Below are 21,581 nucleotides of genomic sequence, written 5' to 3'. Positions count from 1 at the left end.
TCGTTCAGGACGACCTTTGACCTGCGACTCACGGTCGGCCACACAGGTACAGACCAAACAAAGCTGCTCTGTTCACACAAAACCTCTTTAATTGCAGAGCTCATTTCCCCCTCGCTGACCATGTGACCTCACATATCCTCACGGTGAACTCGAGTGTTCACAGTGATTCTGATGTCTTTGTTTTATGGAAGAGAACTCGTTTTCAACACAACTGATGGAGAGATGATTCATGCAGACATAAACGAATCGTTGCGGTTCAACAATTCATACAATTAGAAGATTTCAGGTTAGAGTTTTAAAGTAGGTTCATCTAGAAGCAATGAAGTTAGCTTAGGTTTCTTATATAAGCCACAACTGAAGCTCATTTTCAGAATTGATTAAATCGGCCAGATATTTTCTTGCTTCATCTAAAAATATGATGCAGGCTCCCTCTAGTGGTACTTCGTAATTACGTTAAAGCTATCAACCTTCTGACGTAGAGAAAATCTTTTGATAACTTTTAATCATCAACTCGTCTCGAACACGTGGACCGAGTTTGACGCGGCTAGCTCAAACGTGCTTGGAAGAGTTCGTTCAAATGCGTAGACCAGCCATTTTTAATTTCCCAAAATGGCCGACTTCTGGGTGGGCGGAGCTAATGGAAGTACATTCGAAATTTGTTTGGAACGATGAGAGCAACGAGTGCATCAAGTTCGGTTAAAATCGGAACAACTATGTGCGACTTGGACACGAAAGAAAAACCCAAAATTTTGCATTTAAAGCAATTTTGGCCACTTTGGTCTCTCGTGTCAAAAATTCCCCCCAAAAATTGGACAAATCAAAACAAACTCGCCAAATTTCACCCTGATCTGATGACCGTTGCCTGACCATGACCCGACCTCTGTGCCAAATTTCAAATGGTTTTATTCACGGTAACCTCCTCAAAAATGAGCGCAACCTCAGGGAAAAAATAATCATCTCAACAGGAACAACAGGTTCCGTTGGCTCGGGCAGATCAGGGGTCATTTCCTGTCCCGTCACTCTTCACCTCAGTCCAGGCTCTCGTCCTCATCTAAACCTTCCAGCTGCCCCATGATTGGCCAACAGTCAGTGAAAGGTCGCCGGTGAGGACGCCCTCCACCAGGCCTTCAGCGCCGGCCCTTCCATTGACGGCAAACAAAGCCAAGCGGACGCCTCAAGAGCAAAGGTAGCGGCGGCTAAGCCTCCAGCAGCAGCAGCCGGCCTTCATTAAACCAGAGGAAACAATCCGTCCATCTGCCCGACACAGACAGCGGCATCTGGTCCTTTCACACAGCGACGCAGAGGAGGAACAAATGTTATGAAAAGAGTGAAGAGAAACGCCACAGGAACGTGCCTCCTCATTCTCTTTCCACCAAGAAAACACCACTGTCTTTTCTAACTCTGGTGATTTTCAGACCACGTTTGGTGCGAGGTCACAGCGGCGGCCACGGTCAAATCAAATCAAAACAAAGACATAAGCTAAACCGGCGTTAGCTTGTAAAACACGCCCGAAACACGGGTTTTTCATCATCGATTAACCGAGTACAGCTTTAATGAGTGTGTGGAGCAAAGAAACACGGAAATATTCACATTTAAGAAGCTGAAAAATGACAGAAACGCGAAAATATTCACATTTAAGAAGCTGAAAAATGACAGAAACGTGAAAATATTCACATTTAAGAAGCTGAAAAATGACAGAAACGTGAAAATATTCACATTTAAGAAGCTGAAAAATGACAGAAACGTAAAAATATTCACATTTAAGAAGCTGAAAAATGACAGAAACCTGAAAATATTCACATTTAAGAAGCTGAAAAATGAGGTTCTCGATCATTTTTAACGTAAAAAACAACACATATTTCAGCACGTCCTTTATCGTTATAAAGCGCTAATGTCAGTGACCTCTGACCTTTAGCTCACCCACACCACACTGACGTGATTTCTCAGAACAAAAGTCTGAAGTCCAAAGTAAATTATTAACAAACAGCGTTTCTTCAAATGTTTGATGAAAGAAACTTTGACAAATCGACGATGAGCACGATCTAAAGGTGACCGAGCAACGCTGTGAACCTTTAGTTAAACACCGACGGCGTGAGCTGCATCCTGGTAACAAAAGTACAAATACTTTGTTACTGAACTCAAGTACAAGTCAGGTATCTGCACTTTGTTATTTGTAGTTAAACTTTTACTCTTTATTTATTTACAGATCCTTTTCTGGTCCTGATGAAGCTGCTTTACACGACAGTTTTCACTCAGTCACAAGCTGCAACGCGGGCTTAATGTCGACGAGCAGAGCCGGGAATTGAACTCACAACCTGAACAACTTGACTTCTTAAACTCATTTTATATCATAAAATATTCTTTTGATTCTCAAGTACAGTAAAAGTCATAAACTTTAAGACTTTGTTATTAATTAATTAACAAACGTATTCATTATTTATTAATATTTTTTTTAAATATAAAAACTAAATGTATATATATTTATTAATTAATAAATAAAATCATTAAAAAATAAAGTATATATATATATATATTTATTTATTAATAAAAAAATAAAAACAAAAAAATATAAAAATATATATATATATAATAAAATAATAAAAAACTTTAAGACTTAATTCATTAACTAATTCATTTTTAATTATTATTATTTTATTTATTTATTATACAAATATATATATATATATATATATATAATATATACATCAAAAATAAATGAAATAACTAAATGAATGAATGAATAATAACAATAAAAAAAACTTTAAGACTTAGTTCTCTTAGCATTTTCTGGTAACATACTTGTACTTTTACTCAACTATCACTATAAGGTACGACTGTCCATTTGCGTCGGCGCTGGGACTGTGACGGCGTTACAGCGCCACATACAGGCCTGGCATAGAAACAACATAAACAACCGGTTCCGTTTCCCTGTGGTGGAGGCTTTAGATTCTTCAACCGTCAGTCAGTGAAGTGAGTAACGTTTGGGAGGTTTAACTTCCCGTCTATTTGAGATAAGAGAGCAGAGCGGCTTCACTCTACACTGATAAGGCTGACGACGATGATGATGATGATGACGACGACGACTAGCACCACCTGACGAGGCGACCCGCGCCTTCTCATAACGGCCTTTATCGGCCACGTCAGCTGCCGTCGATACCGAACCCAGAAGCCTGAGGCGAGTCAGACTGATACGGAAACTGAGCCTCTGTCTAACGTCTCGCTAACGTCCTCCTCCTCCTCCTCCTCCTCCTCCTCCTTCTCCTCCATCTTCCTCTTCTTTTTATGCCGCTCCCTCAGGCAAACGTATCGCTGCCTCAGATCAAATAAACCGCAGCGCTTCAGATGAGTGTGAGCAGCAGAGGAGTTTAATCGTCACCCACGGGATCAGCTGCAGACGCAGGAAATTAAGAAAAGAACACTAGGAAAAGTCCCGAGAAGACGAACGGACGAGTGTTGAACGAAGGAGCGTGAACGCGACTCAGTTATTCGCTCATCAACGACTCGTGAGTCACGAGAGGAAAGGACTTCAACTGTTGATTTAACTCGTAACGCGTGTTAGTTTCAAGGTTCTTCTGATCGAGTTCTTTAGGAAATCCATTATCGTCACTTTCGTACTGAAACGACGACATTCTCAAATTTTGTCCAGAAAACCAAAATGACTCAAAAGTAGGGGGGGGGGGGGGGTCCATTCACACAGGAATCACGATTCTTATCATCTACGATTCTGAATCGATTCATAAACTTCAAAAATCTTTTTTTTTTTTTTTTTTTAACCACACAAATCACCAGTTTGTGTTATTTGTGTACAGTTTATTTGTGTAACTTCAGGGAGGAAAAGGCAGCTCTAGCCTAAGCTATTACTTATGCTAAAGTTATTTTTGTTGTACAGGAAGTAAGTTTTTATTTGTTTTGGACGAATACATGTCAACTTTTGTGTTAAGTTTTTCGAGAACGTTGCATCCTATTTTTCGCGGAACAACGTGAACTAAAATACTCGGCAATACTGGAAATACTCGGCAAATTAGGAAATTTTAACAAATTTAAAATATATATAATAAAATAATAATAAATAAATAATAATAAAAAACTTTAAGACTTAATTGATAAGTTTTTACTTATTTCTAATTATTATAATTTTTTTTTTTTTTATTAATAATACAAATATGTATAAAAATAAAATGTATACATATAAAAAATAATTTATCTTTATACTATATACTATACTCGATATAATTGGCAAATTCGGGGTTAAAAATGTGACAATTTTTTGATGCGTACGGTGAAGTTCAACGACTTCTTCGTCCCGCGGGGCATAAAAAAAAAACCCTGGAGAAAAGTCGCATTTCCGAAGCCATCAAGTTGAGAGAAAACCTATTTTAAAAATCGGCGAAAACAAACGAAACCCGTCGGTGTGATGGGGGGGGGGGGTTACATCAGGAAACACAACATGTGGGACGGATCCTTCATTCCTCAGCTGCCCCGAGACACTGAGGAATGATTCTCTTCATGTGGGTCGACTGAGAAGCCACGACCTTGGAAACACAGTCCACCACCACATTCCTCCTCCTCCTCCTCCTCCTCCTCCTCCTCCTCCTCCTCCTCCTCAGCAGGAGCCAAGGAGACACAAAAACACAGATAATGGTTTGATCGCACAACGGCCACTACGACTCCTCCAGGCGAGGTGGTGGTTGCGGTGGGGGGGGGGGAATTCACACGTCTTCAAACTAGCAACCCAAGTTTGTAACGCGCCCCACACACACACACACACACACACAGATACCACTTCCTGATACAGACGCACACAAAGCCCCGACAAGTTAATCACAGCTGAATTATGGGGGATTTGAAACGGCCTCCGCCGCCAACAATAGGTTTAGAGAGTGCGGTGCCACATGGGCCGAGCTAATGTAGAGGGGTAGACCACACACACACACACACACACACACACACACATCAAAGATGGAGGCACATTTGTCAGGAAGTCCTCACACCACCCAGAACACTGTGATCTCTGCTCTGTGGTTCGTTAACCTCGACTAAACAGCACAGAGTTTGTTTGTTTTAAACTTTACACAAAAGCCGTTTTTAAGAGTGTGAAAACTGACTCTCTTGTAAAACAACGTGAACTAAAAGTGTGCTCGTCATTCCCGATGCATCCAATTAGAAACTTAAAAACTTAAACTCAAGTTTGACGAGGACGGATGTTCATTTTCTTAAAAATAGAAAATTATACAACAACTCATATAGCGTTAAAGTGACTATATTATGAAAAATGACATTGAAAATAACACATTTATTGGGTTTTTTAAGACCATAAAAATGATATTGCAACGTGACAAAAACATGGTAATTTAAGGGTTAAATGGTTAAAATTAATATTCGGTGCATAGGTTGCAAATTGCCAAAATGGACAGCAAAATTCAAAACGGCCGACCTTCTGTTGAGATGAGGCCATGGTTACGGTCGACTTTTTTGTTCGTCTTGGTCGAGAACATCTTCTCACCAAGTTTCGGGCCCGAACAATAATAAAAATTATAATTCCACCACCACCACCACCAGGCGGGGTAAGCCCTGGACTATGAGTCACTTGAGCCAATCGGTCAATATATGGGCGAGGTTTCGGGGGACCTACTTCCTGTGTGCAGGTCATAGTTTGCAGACCTGTTCAGGACGGGGCCTTGGTCTCGCATATCAAGTTTCCAGCCAATCGGTCAATATACAGCCGAGATACAGGGCACTTCCTGTTTAGCAGCGAAATTCAAAATGGTCGACACGGCGTTTTGGTCAAATTCGCATTAGCAGACATGTTCAGGGACGGGGTCTCGAGTCACGCTTCATGCCGATTGGTCGTGGCGTGGCGAAGTTTTTTCAAAATTCGATGGCTGCCGTGGCCACGCGATTTTGAATCTGCGAAATTTTTTGATAACTTTTGATCGCGTTGCTACGATTAGCGCTCTCAGACGAGTTTCGTTCAGTCACGAAACTTACGAAATATGGGTCGAGGTCATGGCGTCGAGAGGATTTTTTCGTTCGCCTTGGGCCCAGCGATGCTAACACTAACCCACCAAATTTCGCAGTTTTTTGGTTTATCGCGATTCCTTTTTTTTTTTTAAATCGTCAAATTTTTCCGCCAGTTCTGATTTGCGGGCAAAATTTTTCGTCCGTCCCGACGTCTGTCAGAGCACGACGGTGTGTCGTGGGACGGCAGAGGCTACGGGAGCGACATCAAACGCGCTCCCCCTTCCCCTCGGCGCGCTGATGATGTGCTTCCCAGTGGAAACACAGCGAGGATCATATTCCATGTTCTGCCTCTGCTCTCTATATTTATCTGCGTCCACCACAAAGCCACAGCAGCTTTTCTTCTCGTGGGCCCCCCGGGGGGGGGGGGGGGGGGGGGGGGGGGGTGACGTTAACGAAGCGCTCGTGTTACACTGAACGTTTCCCAGGCCGCTGATGTAAATAACAATGTGTGTTTGCAGTCACACCTGTAGAGCTGTAGATAATCCCTTTACAGTGTTTACTGCTTGTAGATTATCTTCCAAATTAGGAATAGAGGTGGTTGGTTGGCTGCAACTTATTTTAAAACGTATCACCGAGACATTAAATACATACAAATAAATAATTATGAAAAGGAAATCCATTCACACTTAGAATAAACCATTTCCAAATCCTAGGGAAATTTTTTATTTTTTCACTTGTAGATGACAAGAAGTTAAATTGTGACAGATTTTTTGAATGAACCATTTTTGTGGCTTTATTTATTACGTTCAGTTTCCTGTCAGAAAAGTTCGTCTCTCCCACACCAAATCACAGATTTTAGCTCACAGGGACACAGGAGCTGCTGGTCCTCTGCTGCCTCGTGTGGTCACTTTGTGTCACTGAGTTAAGTCTAAAGTAAATATTTTAAAAGCCGAATTCACTAAAATCAGTCATTGTAAGTTAGTGATGGAGGCAGCAGTGGATCAACAACTCCTGTGTGCTGTGATGTTAAAATCACTGGTTTACTCTATGGACTTTGGTGTGGGAGAGTGAGTGGTTTACAAACTTCAGTTTCCTGTTGGAAAAGTCTGTTCAATGGCAAGTTAAATACTCTGTTGAGGTCTATGATATCTTATGAACATGTTCACGTCTCTATCTCACTGTTAAATCGACTGTTAGGACGGGTAACTGAAGTTTGTAAAGTCACTCACTCTCCCACACCAAAGTCACTCACTCTCCCACACCAAAGTCCATAGAGAAAATCAGTGATTTTAACATCACAGCACACAGGAGTTCACAGGAGTTGTTGATCCACTGCTGCTGATGTTAAAATCACTGATTTTCTCTTTGGGCTTTGGTGTGGCAGAGTGAGTGGTTTACAAACTTCAGTTTCCTGTTGGAAAAGTCTGAGATAAAGACGTCAAAACATCCTCGTGTCCCCACCGCTCAGAAATACTGGCTAAAACATCGTTATCGTATCAGACACCGCTCGGGGGTGCTGCGCTTAAATTATTGAAAATTCAGGCATCTGGAAAAGTCCAACTGGAGGTTTTTTTCCAAAACCGATAAAATAAAAACGTAACAAAGGCCTTTTACGGGGCAAATGAAATCAAAATGTATTTTTATTTTTTTTTTAAAAACCTTGCAGACGCCCGTTGCGTTTAACCAGAAAGTGGATCCAGCGAGTAAAGCCAGTCCAAAAATGTTGTATGAAAGTGATATTTAAGCAGGGTTTTCTTTTTCTTTTTCCTGGTCAACTTCTGCCCTGAGCGAGTAACTGCCAGAATATGTGGTGGTTGAAAGAGGGAGGAGGGAGGAGGGAGGAGGAGGAGGAGGAGGAGGAGGAGGAGGAGGAGGGAGTCAGATTCCCAACTGCTCTCCATCAAGAGGCAGGAAGGACAAAAACCCTCCTCTCTGTGTGCCAACATTCCACGGCCCAAAGGGATTTTATAGACCAGCGGACAGCAACGCAGCAGCCATTATTACATCCTAGTGATACTATTTATCACTTTCTCCCTCTTTTCCCTCCCCGCTCGGCCAACATTCTTTTCAGTCAGCGCAGAGGCCGCCGTGCAACACGGGCCGAAGGGCGGAAAAAGAAGAAGAAGAAGAAGAAGAAGAAGAAGAAGAAGAAGAAGAAGAAGAAGAAGAAGAAGAAGAAACCTCACGTATTCTCGTGCAAATGATTCAGAGGCTCAAAGGAAAACCGGTGACATTCCAACAAGATGTAACAAATCAGGGGAGGGTGGGGGGGGGGTGGGGGGCCCCAAACTGGGGTCCGGTGCTGCAACGTGGATTAACGCCAGTGGCAAAAGAGGAAGTTTTTGTTTGCTATTACAAGCACATTATGACCCGCAGTTTTCAAAATAAGACTCCACGTTCGTGTATGTAAAAAACCTGCGGTTTTCAAAATAAAACTCTATGTTTGTTTGTCCACACTGAAACCCAGAGCGGCAGTTTTCAAGATAAAACTCTACGATTCGGTTTGTCCACACTAAAAACACAGACCTGCAGTTTTCAAAATAAATCTCCACGTTTTCGTTTGTCCACACTAACGCACAAACCTGCAGTTTGCGAAATAAAACTCTGCGTTTGTGTATGTAAAAACCTGCAGTTTTCAAAATAAAACTCTACGATTCAGTTTGTGCACACTAAAAACAAACCTGCGGTTTTCAAAATAAAACTGTTTGTTTGTCCACACTAAAACACAAAGTTGCAGTTTTCAAAATAAAACCCTACGGTTCTGTCTGGCCGCACAAAGCTGCAGTTTTCAAAATAAAACTCTACGATTCAGTTTGTCCACACTGACCTGCAGTTTTCAAAATAAAACTCTACGATTCGGTTTGTCCACACTGAAACACAAAGCTGCAGTTTTCAAAATAAAACTCTACGATTGGGTTTGTCCACACTGAAACACAAAGCTGCAGTTTTCAAAATAAAACTCTACAATTCGGTTTGTCCACACTAACGCACAAACCTGCAGTTTTCAAAATAAAACTCCATGTTTGTGTATATAAAAACCTGCAGTTTTCAAAATAAAACTCCATGCGTGTGTATGTAAAAACCTGCAGTTTTCTAAATAAAACTCTACGTTTCTGTTTGTTTGACCACACTAAAAACACAAGCCTGCAGTTTTCAAAATAAAATGCCAAATTCAAACTTTCAAGGATTGACCATCTTCTTAGAGTTCCTTATCTTTGACCCTCGTCGTGACCTGCGTCTCCACATGAGACCAAACACGGGCACAAAATGCTGAAGTCGGTGGAAAAACCCAGAGTTGTGAGAGTTGATGAGAGCGTACATGTAGCTTAGCTGTTCACAGCTAAGCATATCAAAAAAAAAACTGGACGATGCTAAATGAAGCTATAACTTTTTCCCAAATTAGAACGCGGATAAGAAAGCAGAGTCAATCCGCTGATAAAGACGACGTTCCGATCATTCCTGCTCTCTGCATTCAGAGCCGGGCTCTATTGTCGTCAGGTAGCAGAACATTGTTATCGATTAGCTGGGGACGCTAAAGCCACATTCCAATAATGACCTCCGTGGGTAGAGAGAAGAAAGACGTGTCACAGCTCCGAGGCTAAGTATCCATCAAAGGAAAGTTCAGAAATCGGAAGAGAGAGGGAAAAAAAAAGGCTCGGGAAAGACGAGAGAGCACAGGGACAACAACGGGACAACCAATGAGAAGCTTCCAAAATGAAAACACCACATGCTACTTTAGTAAAGTTAGGCAAACTTAACGCAGATTTTTGAAAAAATACCTATCATTCGCAGCTTTATTTGCCAGAGACGGAAACTGGAATGTGGATGAGAAAAGGTATGTAGAAAACACAAAGCTGCAGTTTTCAAAATAAAACTCAACGTTTATGTTTGTCCACACTAAGCACAAACCTGCAGTTTTCAAAATAAAACTCTACGTTTATGTTTGTCCACACCAAAAACAAAAAACCTGCAGTTTTCAAAATAAAGCTCCGCATTTCCGTTTGCCCACACTAAACAAACATGTAGTTTTCAAAATAAAACTCTACGTTTACGTTTGTCCACACTAAAAACAAAAAACCTGCACTTTTCAAAATAAAACGCCACACTTCCGTTTGTCCACACTAAAATAACAAACATGCAGTTTTCAAAATAAAGCTCTACGATTCGGTTTGTCCACACTAAAGCACAAACATGCAGTTTTCAAAAATAAAACTCTGCATTTCCCTTTGTCCACACTAAAATAAACATGCAGTTTTTTAAAATAAAGCTCTACGATTCGGTTTATCCACACTAAAGCACAAACATGCAGTTTTCAAAATAAAACTATGATTCGATTTGTCCACACTAAGCACAAAGCTGCAGTTTTCAAAGTAAAAATCTACGTTTATGTTTGTCCACACTAAAACACAAACATGCAGTTTTCAAAATAAAACTCTGCATTTCCGTTTGTCCACACTAAAATAACAAACATGCAGTTATCAAAATAAAGCTCTACGATTCGGTTTATCCACACTAAAGCACAACCATGCAGTTTTCAAAATAAAGCGCTACATTTCCATTTGTCCACACTAAAACAGTACGCACTTAAGTGTAAAAGTATGCACTCAAAAGTAGAGCTAAAAAGGAGAATAAGTGCATATTTTGGTGGGAAAGCTGTAGGTGTATCTACGCTAGGCTCAAGCAAAGCAATGACCCCCCCCCCCATAAAAAGGCCCCAGGGCCCTATTGAGACCCCTCCAAGTGTGCAAAATCCCCAAGAGGGCCGGTCAAGGTCACCAAAGGTCACATTCCAGAGAGGGGGGGATCAAAAAAGAGAGTGGAGGGAGGGCGAAGAGATTGAGGCCGCGGGGTTCAGAGGAATGTGATGACGATGACGCCGGTATGCTCGAGGACGACGAAGCTCATCATACAAATAATCCCAGCGATCCGGGATTAACGAGCCGAGCTCTGCAGGAACAATCTCCATGTGTCGGTGCACGATTTATCAGTTATACTAAAGGTGAGGGGAACAAATGGGGTCAGCTAATTAAAGCTTTTTGTGAAAAAAAAAGACACTCAAATTGATCAAAATAGCAGATAATTAATAAGGTTTTAGTAACCGATTAATAAACCATACATTTTAGTACGAGGAGAGGCGTGAAATCAACCTTCACTGATCGGGAAATAAACTAATTGTTAACTAAATTGTCTTAGAAATAGAACGAAAAACGTAGTTATGTGCCGGGTTCAGAGGAGCAGCTTTAAGATGCATTCAAGGAAGCTCGTAAACTCCATAGATGCATTCATCCGTTTTAAACCTCTCGAGGCTGCGTTCAGAGCCGCAACTAAGGATTATATTCACAAATCGATTCATAGAACGTTACCAAACCTGGAAACGACGATGTTCTCGAACGTCTCGTTTTGTCCACAAAGTGATTCCTTTGTTACGTGGAGCAAAGAAACCAAGTAATATATATTTACATTTAAGAAGCTGAAACAATCTGATATCAGCTCAAACCGGTTTAACAGTGTTCTGAATTATGAGCAAACATGTGCTCAAACCTGAAAGGACTGGTTTGTAAATATCTGGACTGGATGGACTGGGAGGACAGGGTTAGTGTGCATGTCTTTGTCTGTGGGTGGAATTTAGGGCTGGGTAATATTGTGTGTGTGTGTGTGTGGGGGGGGGGGGGGGGTACAACACGATGTATACCTGATATTTATCGGTTTGAGTCTAAGACAAGTTGTCACAGATTTTCTGGCTCCTTAAAATGTGAATATTTGCTGTGTTTTTGTTCCACGTCACAAAGAAATCAATAAACGGCGTCGACGTCGACGCGCGGCGCCGTTTCCATGACGACTGAGCGTGACGTCATGTTTGCGCGACTCCCGGTTGCTAAAATGAGTCTCTGAAGTTAACGCTAACCTTTAAAAACAGAGGCACACATCCGCAGCAACACAGGTGCGCCAACGTTATTTGTCTTTTCCTTTAATAAACAGACCACTTCAGCTCCACTGTAGGCTAACGCTAACAGCGCTAAAAGTAGCTAGCGGAGCTAACTACTGCCCGGACTATGGCGTCGCGGCACGTAAACACGGCGTCTCGCAACGGAAACTTCTACATAAAATACAGCTTTGGGATTTAAAAATAAACTTGCAGTGACTTGGATGATTCAATTAAGATAATTAGCTGATAGCAATATGCTAATGCAGTGTTTTTAAAAAATACTGTTATACGTAGAGAAGAGTAAAAAAAAAAACAGCATGAAAATCTGGGATTAAAGTCAGAAAATGGTCAGAATTCTGTCATTTTGTCTTCAGCGGAACGCGCCGCAGCGTGGAAACGTACTGGGCGAGCAGCCGTTTACACGGGTCTCCGTTTGCGAGTTTAACGTCAGGTTTTATAATAATTTACAGGCACTTTCATCATCTCATTTCAACGCCGCGCTCAGGCCACAGAGGTCAAAGTACCAGAGAACATGAGCCGTGGCAACACTCGACGACAACAAAGGCTCCAGATTCCAGCTCCAGTGCTTGAACGCTCGAGTGGCGTCGACATTAAACGCGGAACGAGCAAACAGAAAAGTCCAAACATGTGGACGAGGACGACGCGCCCTGAAAACAATTACAGCACATCAACTCCCAACGGCCGGGGGGGGAGAAAACCAACAAAAACACTGATAAAAGCGTTAGCCAATCGTCGACGCGCACATTCTTTAGGTGTGAAGTCACAGCGAGACGGTGTTTTCACTGGTGTCATAATAATAACAAGGATTCATGGATTCCACTGAAGCCTTTTTAAAAACGTCCTCATCACTGTTCACTAATCAGCCGTCAGATTAAGAGCATCTTTAATTCACATTCACACACAAAAACAGCTTCTTTGCATCGTTTCATGACGCTTTATTTTAACTTTTACACTAAAGTACTTGCTGCACAAGGCTTAATATTTAACTTATTCAACGATACGAGTTCGAATTTCTGTGTTTATATTATGCTCGTTGTCCACACTAACACGCAGTTTTCAAAATAAAACTATGTTTGTCCACGCTAAAACACAATCCTGCAGTTTTCAAAATAAAACTATGTTTGTTTGTCCAGACTAAAACACAATCCTGCAGTTTTCAAAATAAAACTATGTTTGTTTGTCCAGACTGAAACACAATCCTGCAGTTTTCAAAATAAAACTATGTTTGTTTGTCCAGACTGAAACACAAACCTTCAGTTTTCAAAATAAAACCGTTTGTCCACGCTAAAACACAAACCTTCAGTTTTCAAAATAAAACTGTTTGTCCACGCTAAAACACAATCCTGCAGTTTTCAAAATAAACTCTACATTTATGTTTGTCCACACTAAAACACAAACCTGCAGTTTTCAAAATAAAATTCTATGTTTACGTTTGTCTACACAAAAAAACCCTGCAACTTTCAAAATAAAACTATACGTTTACGTTGCGTGAAAACACTTTCTGTGACGTTAAACCAAGGCTAACTGTTAGCTCAGTGAAGCTAACAGCTTGGGGGGGAAACATGCATCTCGCTGTGATTTATTCATCTATTTTCATTTGCACTATTGTTAGCCGCATGTCAAAGTCGTTCACTTAGCGACTCGGAGAAAATGCTACGTTTGGTCGCAGAACTTTGAGATTTTAGGGAGAATTTTGAGGAAAAAAACATTTACTTTTCAAAGTAATTGATATTCTGAGTTCAGTATTTACAAACATGTAATTATGACAAACTGTGAGCTTTACTGGCATCTACAGGCGACGTGGCACATTGCACCTAACTCATTGATTGACATGTTGAACTTACTAGCCCTTTAATTCAGCATTGAATTACTCATTGTGTACTTTCACTCCATCACGTTTCCAAAATAAAGTGTTTACTTTTACTCATCATGTACTTTTACTGCACTACTTCATTTCCACAATAACGCGTGTACTTTTACTCATTGTGTACCTTTACTCCACTACATTTCCAAAATAAAGTGTTCACCTTTACTCATTGTGTACTTTTACTGCACTACTACATTTCCACAATAAAGTGTGTACTTTTATTCCACTACAGTTTCACAATAAAGTGTGTACTTTTATTCCACTACAGTTTCACAATAAAGTGTGTACTTTTATTCAACTACAGTTTCACAATAAAGTGTGTATTTGACTCATTGTGTACTTTTACTCAACTGCAGTTCCACAATAAAGTGTGTACTTTTATTCCACTACAGTTTCACAATAAAGTGTGTACTTTGACTCATTGTGTACTTTTACTGGACTACATTTCCACAACTAAGTGTGTACTTTTACTTCACTACATTTGCGAAAATAATAAATAAAAATAAAACATTTAAAGCTAGATTTATGGGGGGGGGGTTTTCCACGCGCACACACACACAGTGGACTCCAACCTTAGCTTAAGCTAGGTGTCTAACACCATCCGTGAAACTATGTAAACACTTAATTCGTCAACAACAACAACAACAACATCATCAACAACAACCGTGTTTTCTCCCCTTTAGAGATCTTTAAAACACAAGCGTCGACACTTTCTGTGAAGTTAAACCAAAGCTAACTGTTAGCTCGGTGACGCTAACGGTTAGCTTTGGGGGGGGGGGGTAAACACTGTGTAGTCGCTGTGATTTACTTCTTCTTTTTCTTTGACCATTTCTGAGCGGTTTTGTCGTTAAAATCGTTCACTTACCGACTCTGAGAAAACGGAGGCAGCGGAGAGGACGATGAGGAGGAAGAGGTGCACCATGTTTGTCCTCACAATCAGCGGCAAAAGTTCGCAAACACACGGGGGGGGGGCGAAAAACACGCAAACACAATCAAAGTTCTTCTTTTAAAACGAAAGAAGACAAAGCAAAGTGCGAATCTTCGGCGGCTCCAAATATAGTCCAACTGGGTCGAGTGTCGTCCACACGGTCGCTGCGCTGCTTCTCTGCCTTCACACGCCGTCTCCTCGGTCTCCTTGTCCGGGTTCTTCTCTCCGCGGTGTCCGCTTCACTTCGCTGCGGCTCGGAGCGTCAGCGCCGCCCTTTATAGGCTCCACGCTCTCCGCCAATCAGCGTCGAGCAGCGGCGGCCGTGACGCTTTTCTTTTCTTTTCTTTTCCACCTTCTTCATAATTTACGGTAAATCCGTGGCCACGCCCCCTCTCGCTCCTCTGATGCAGCCAAACGGAAAGTGTTTGGTTTTTTTTTCCACCAAAATAAAAGCACAAGCAAGTTCACACACGCGCTGGAATGTTTTGCTGTCGTTAAAGTCACGAAGTACAAATACTTCGTGACTGTACTCAAGTACAACATGTACTTTACTTTGTTATTTTTGCTGAGCGCAACTTTGACTTTGATTCCACTACATTTCCAAAATAAAGTGTGTACTATTACTCATTGTGTACTTTTACTCCACTACATTACCACAATAACGTGTGTACTTTTACTCATTGTGTACTTTTACTCCACTACATTTTCACAATAGTGTGTACATGTACATATTGTGTACTTTTACTCATTGTGTGCTTTTACTCATTGTGTACTTTTACTTCACTACATTTCCACAATAAAGTGTGTACATGTACATATCGTGTACTTTTACTCATCGTGTACTTTTGCTCCACTACATTACCACAATAAAGGGTGTACTTTTACTCATTGTGTACTTTTTATCCACATTTCACACGTCGTGTGTTTTGATTTGTTTTCATTTTCAGGGTTTTTTTCTGTTTCGTGTAAATGGGAAACTGTGTGTGTGTGTGTGTGTGTGTGTGTGTGTGTGTGTGTGTGTGTGTGTGTGTGTGTGTGTGTGTGTGTGTGTGTCTGTGTGTGTGTGTGTGTGTACTTTTGCTGCTTCATGGAAATTTTTGGCGGTGACGACATCTTCCTGGAAAACAAACCCCTCCTTCTTTCACTCTACAGTGAAAAGCTTCAGTTTCCTCAGGGTTTTTTCTGTCGCCGTGGAAACAACGTTCACGTCACTGTGACTGAAGTTAGACTGAAGTTAGACTGAAGTTGGACTGAAGTTGGACTGAAGTTAGACTGAAGTTAGACTGAAGTTGGACTGAAGTTGGACTGAAGTTAGACTGAAGTTAGACTGAAGTTAGACTGAAGTTGGACTGAAGTTAGACTGGAGTTGGACTAAAGTTAGACAGAAGTTGGACTGAAGTTAGACTGAAGTAAGACTGAAGTTAGACTGAAGTTAGACTGAAGTAAGACTGAAGTTAGACTGAAGTTAGACTGAAGTTGGACTGAAGTTAGACTGAAGTTAGACTGAAGTTGGACTGAAGTTAGACTGAAGTTAGACTGAAGTTGGACTGAAGTTTGACTGAAGTTGGACTGAAGTTAGACTGAAGTTGGACTGAAGTTAGACTGAAGTTAGACTGAAGTTGGACTGAAGTTAGACTGAAGTTAGACTGAAGTTAGACTGAAGTTGGACTGAAGTTGGACTAAAGTTAGACAGAAGTTGGACTGAAGTTAGACTGAAGTTAGACTGATGTTCGACTGAAGTTAGACTGATGTTCGACTGTTTCCCTGCTTTCACTTTCCTGCTCATGTGTTTGATGACGCGCTGCATCACTGCATCATGATATCGTGGTGGAATAGTGTGATAGTGGACAGGTGAGGACAGGTATGGACAGGTGTTCAGTGGATAGGTGAGGACAGGTGAGGACAGGTATGGATATGTGAGGACAAGTAAGGACAGGTATGGACATGTGAGGACAGGTATGGACAGGTGTTCAGTGGAAAGGTGATGACAGGTGTTCAGTGGACAGGTTTTCATTGGACAGGTGTGGACAGGTGAGAACAGGTGTTCAGTGGACAGGTGTGGACAGGTGTTCAGTGGACAGGTATGGACAGGTGAGGACAGGTGTTCAGTGGACAGGTGAGGACAGGTGTTCAGTGGACAGGTGTGGACAGGTGTTCAGTGGACAGGTGAGGACAGGTGTTCAGTGGACAGGTGAGGACAGGTGTTCAGTGGACAGGTATGGACAGGTGAGGACAGGTGTTCAGTGGACAGGTGTGGACAGGTGTTCAGTGGACAGGTATGGACAGGTGAGGACAGGTGTTCAGTGGACAGGTGAGGACAGGTGTTCAGTGGACAGGTGTGGACAGGTGAGGACAGGTGTTCAGTGGACAGGTGAGGACAGGTGTTCAGTGGACAGGTGTGGACAGGTGAGGACAGGTGTTCAGTGGACAGGTGAGGACAGGTGAGGACAGGTGTTCAGTGGACAGGTGTGGACAGGTGAGGACAGGTGAGGACAGGTGTTCAGTGGACAGGTGTGGACAGGTGAGGACAGGTGTTCAGTGGACAGGTATGGACAGGTGAGGACAGGTGTTCAGTGGACAGGTGTGGACAGGTGTTCAGTGGACAGGTATGGACAGGTGAGGACAGGTGTTCAGTGGACAGGTGAGGACAGGTGTTCAGTGGACAGGTGTGGACAGGTGAGGACAGGTGTTCAGTGGACAGGTGAGGACAGGTGTTCAGTGGACAGGTGTGGACAGGTGAGGACAGGTGTTCAGTGGACAGGTGAGGACAGGTGAGGACAGGTGTTCAGTGGACAGGTGTGGACAGGTGAGGACAGGTGAGGACAGGTGTTCAGTGGACAGGTGTGGACAGGTGAGGACAGGTATAAACAGGTGTTCAGTGGACAGGTGAGGACGGAACAGTTGGGAACTCCAGCTTCTCTTTTCTGTTCACAGGACAAAAGCAGCTGATCTATGTTTAGCTGAACTGGGTGTGTCAGCTTCACTTATTTACCTCACACACACACACGCACACACACACACACACACACACACACACACACGCACGCACACACACACACTTCATTTCCTGTCATGTCATTATCTAATGATTTACTGCCTCGTTATTTGTCAGGTAATTAAAATTTGTGTCATTTTGTAAAACAAATATACATGAGACACACACACACACACACACACACACACACACACACACACACACACACACACACACACAGACACACACACAGGCAGACAAAGACATATTGTATTGTGTCATCAGTGTGTTATCTTTGCGTCACCCGATCCTCGGGTGTGAAATCCGTCACGTTGACTTCATCAAAGTCGACACAGATCTGTATCCATGGAAACGAGCAGCTGAATTCACTCTGTGCGTCAAATCACGTCAAATCACGTCAAATCACGTCAAATCACGTCAAATCACGTCAAATCAAATTTGATGTATTTTATCTCAAGTGTTCGGCCATGTATCATGGATCTGTTTGTACGATATACTGTATATATACACACAATTATTGCATTACACAATGAGTAAAAGTACACACTTTATTGTGGAAATGTAGTGGGGTAAAAGTTGTGAGAAATATAAAGAACAAAGTAAAGTACAGGTATATTTTTAGATAGATTAGATCAGATTATCTCAGTCAAATGATGATAATAATCCTGCTGTGTGTCCACGGCCGTGTCAGGGAGGAAGAACCAAAGGTCAAAGGTCAAAGGTCACAGGCAAATGTCAACATGTAGATTTCAGCGTGGAAACAGGAAGTGAGACTGGACTCTCTGTGGTTTCAGTCACCATGTTATTTCCGTGACGTCGTAGTTTGTCCGATTTGAACATTAACGTCGTCAGACCGTGAATTAGCTAACGGCTAATGTTGTTAGCTTTGTTTATGACTTTAGTGATGGAGACTTTCATGTTTTTTTATTTCTACTAACTTTATTTTTACTCCACTACATTTCACTCACTCACCTCCTTATTTAAGATCTTATATTTGATGCTAATTATGATTCATTTATTTTCAAAAGGAGAAGAAACTTCACCAAACATCTGAATACTTTTATCATCATGTTCATCAGCTCATCTGAACTCCATGTCTTACTGTTTGGCGCCGTCTGCTGGACACACATGGACACAGCAACTGAATTCAACTGTTTTAATCTCAATGGTATTTTCTTATTGTGTTTTAAAGTGAGTGAGTGAATGAATGAGTGAGTGAGTGAGTGAATGAGTGAGTGAGTGAGTGAATGAGTGAGTGAGTGAGTGAGTGAGTGAATGAGTGAGTGAGTGAGTAAGTGAATGAGTGAGTGAGTGAGTGAGTGAATGAATGAGTGAGTGAGTGAGTGAGTGAGTGAATGAGTGAGTGAGTGAGTGAGTGAGTGAATGAGTGAGTGAGTGAATGAATGAGTGAGTGAGTTAGTGAGTGAGTGAATGAATGAGTGAGTGAGTGAGTGAGTGAATGAGTGAGTGAATAAGTGAGTGAGTGAATAAGTGAGTGAGTGAATGAGTGAGTGAGTGAATGAGTGAGTGAGTGAATGAGTGAGTGAGTGAGTGAATGAATGAGTGAGTGAGTGAGTGAGTGAATGAATGAATGAGTGAGTGAGTGAGTGAATGAGTGAGTGAGTGAGTGAATGACTGAGTGAGTGAGTGAATGAATGAGTGAATAAGTGAGTGAGTGAATGAGTGAGTGAGTGAATGAGTGAATGTGAATGAGTGAGTGAGTGAGTGAGTGAGTGAGTGAGTGAGTGAGTGAGTGAGTGAGTGAATGAGTGAGTGAGTGAATGAGTGAATGAATGAGTGAGTGAGTGAATGAGTGAGTGGGTGAGTGAATGAGTGAATGAATGAGTGAGTGAATATGTGAGTGAATGAATGAGTGAGTGAGTGAGTGAATGAGTGAGTGAGTGAATGAATGAGTGAATATACAGTAACGTAAATATAACTGTGTAAGAATGTGTTCTGTATCATGAGACTCTTGTGGACACAGGTGTGTTTGTACTATAACACACACACACACACACACACACACACACACACACACACACACACACACACACACACACACACACACACACAGGTGTGTCTTATTTAAAGTGTAATGAAGTTCCTTCAGTGTGTGAGAACTTCACAGTAATAAACATGAGGTTGTGATGATGCACTTCCAGCCTGTAGATGGCGCTGTGCTCCTGCACTCACACTGTTACATCAACAGACTGTATTCATTTAAACAGAAAGAAACAAATTCAGGATTAAACCTTTGGGATTAAACCCATGACTCTGGAATTTCAAGCTCAGGATTAAACTCACGAGCAGGATTTTTACCTTTCAAATGAAACTCAGGAACTTCTGCGTATTATTAACTTCTGGATTAAATCCAGTATTATAAATTACAGTATTACAGTATTACAGTATTACAGATTACATGAGTCAGGCTCAGGTGTAACTCAGAGCAGATGAACGGGGACCATCACGTCCTAAAGGGACATTTCACCAAAACAAGCTGAAATGACTTGTAAACAATGAGCTGCAGATTTTTTCCGCTGCCTGAGACGAAAACAAGAGAAAAACAAATGTTTTCAGATGTAAACGTGGACCTGATGCTGCGATCATGTCAATAATGAAGAAGAAAGAATGTTAGCAACAAACATGCTAATGTTCTTCATCCTGGAAACACTGAGCGTCGTCGTTGGCGACAGACGAGACCTGGGAAACACAGTGTCAATTAAGTAGTTTTTTTCTGTGTACTTGTACCTTAACATTTGTAATTTTACTTTGACGTTTGAAGTATGAAGTTTGTTTGGAAGTTACTGAACTTTACTACGTTTGAAATCACATGGAATAATAATAATGAACTAATAATTATAATAAAGTAATAATAATGTGACTCATGACATGTGACCTGTGACCTATTACATGTGACCTATGACGTGACATGTGACCTATGACCTGTGACCCATGACATGTGACCTGTGACATGTGACCTATGACGTGTGACCTTTGACCTGTGACCCATGACATGTGACCTTTGACCCGTGACCCATGACATGTGACCTGTGACCCATGACATGTGACCTATGACATGTGACCTATGACGTGACATGTGACCCATGACATGTGACCTATGACGTATGACGTGTGACCTTTGACCTGTGACCCATGACATGTGACCTTTGACCCGTGACATGTGACCTTTGACCTGATCTTTCTATGTTAAAAAGAAAAAGTCAGTACGAGCTCATCGTCTGTCTCCAGTTGTGGTGGATAAGTGCTGCAGCGCCACCCACAGGCCTGGCATAGGTACTACAGTGTTTAGTGTGGATGAGGAAAAAGAGTGTTTACGTTCCACTGTGTGTGTGTGTGTGTGTGTGTCTGTCTGTGTATGTGTGTGTCTGTCTGTGTGTGTGTCTGTGTATGTGTGTGTCTGTCTGTGTGTGTGTGTGTGTGTCTGTCTGTGTGTGTGTGTGTGTGACTGTCTGTCTGTGTCCCTTTTGTTTAAAAGTCAGAAAAACGACTCACTTCAAATGACAAACTGCAAAGTTTGTCTCTCTCTCTTTTCCTGTGTGTGTGTGTGTGCGTGTGCATGTGCGTGTGCGTGTGCGTGTGCGTGTGCGTGTGTGCGTGTGCGTGTGTGTGTGCGTGTGTGAGTCACACTAGTGGAAAAGTGGGAGGATGATTTGTGAAGAAATCTCTCCGCTCAATGACGTCACAGCCTAATTAAAGCAGCACTCTGGAATTCCACGTCCAATTCCTGCTCGGGTTTGTTAGAGCACCTGTGTGTGTGTGTGTGTGTGTGTGTGTGTGTGTGTGTGTGTGTGTGTGTGTGTGTGTGTGTGTGTGTGTTCTTGTACTTGCGGCATACTGAGGACCAGTGAGGGTTTTTAACCAA

At 41.9% G+C, this 21,581-nt stretch overlaps 1 protein-coding gene across 1 annotated transcript in view; it reads right to left on the bottom strand.

Annotated features, from left to right (window-relative positions):
- Positions 1 to 14,927, bottom strand: part of sdc4 (syndecan 4) — a 23,594-nt gene extending 8,667 nt beyond the window's left edge. Inside the window, exon 1 of the mRNA XM_083907704.1 lies at positions 14,641 to 14,927. Coding sequence (XP_083763830.1) covers positions 14,641 to 14,697 — 57 coding nt within the window. The 5' untranslated portion in view covers positions 14,698 to 14,927. The remainder of the gene's footprint in view (positions 1 to 14,640) is intronic.
- Between the last annotated feature and the right edge of the window lie 6,654 nt (positions 14,928 to 21,581).

The sequence above is a fragment of the Microchirus variegatus genome, assembly GCF_963457635.1.
Source record: "Microchirus variegatus genome assembly, chromosome: 21".
NCBI lineage: Eukaryota > Metazoa > Chordata > Actinopteri > Pleuronectiformes > Soleidae > Microchirus > Microchirus variegatus.
This window is presented reverse-complemented; position numbering and strand designations above follow the sequence as displayed.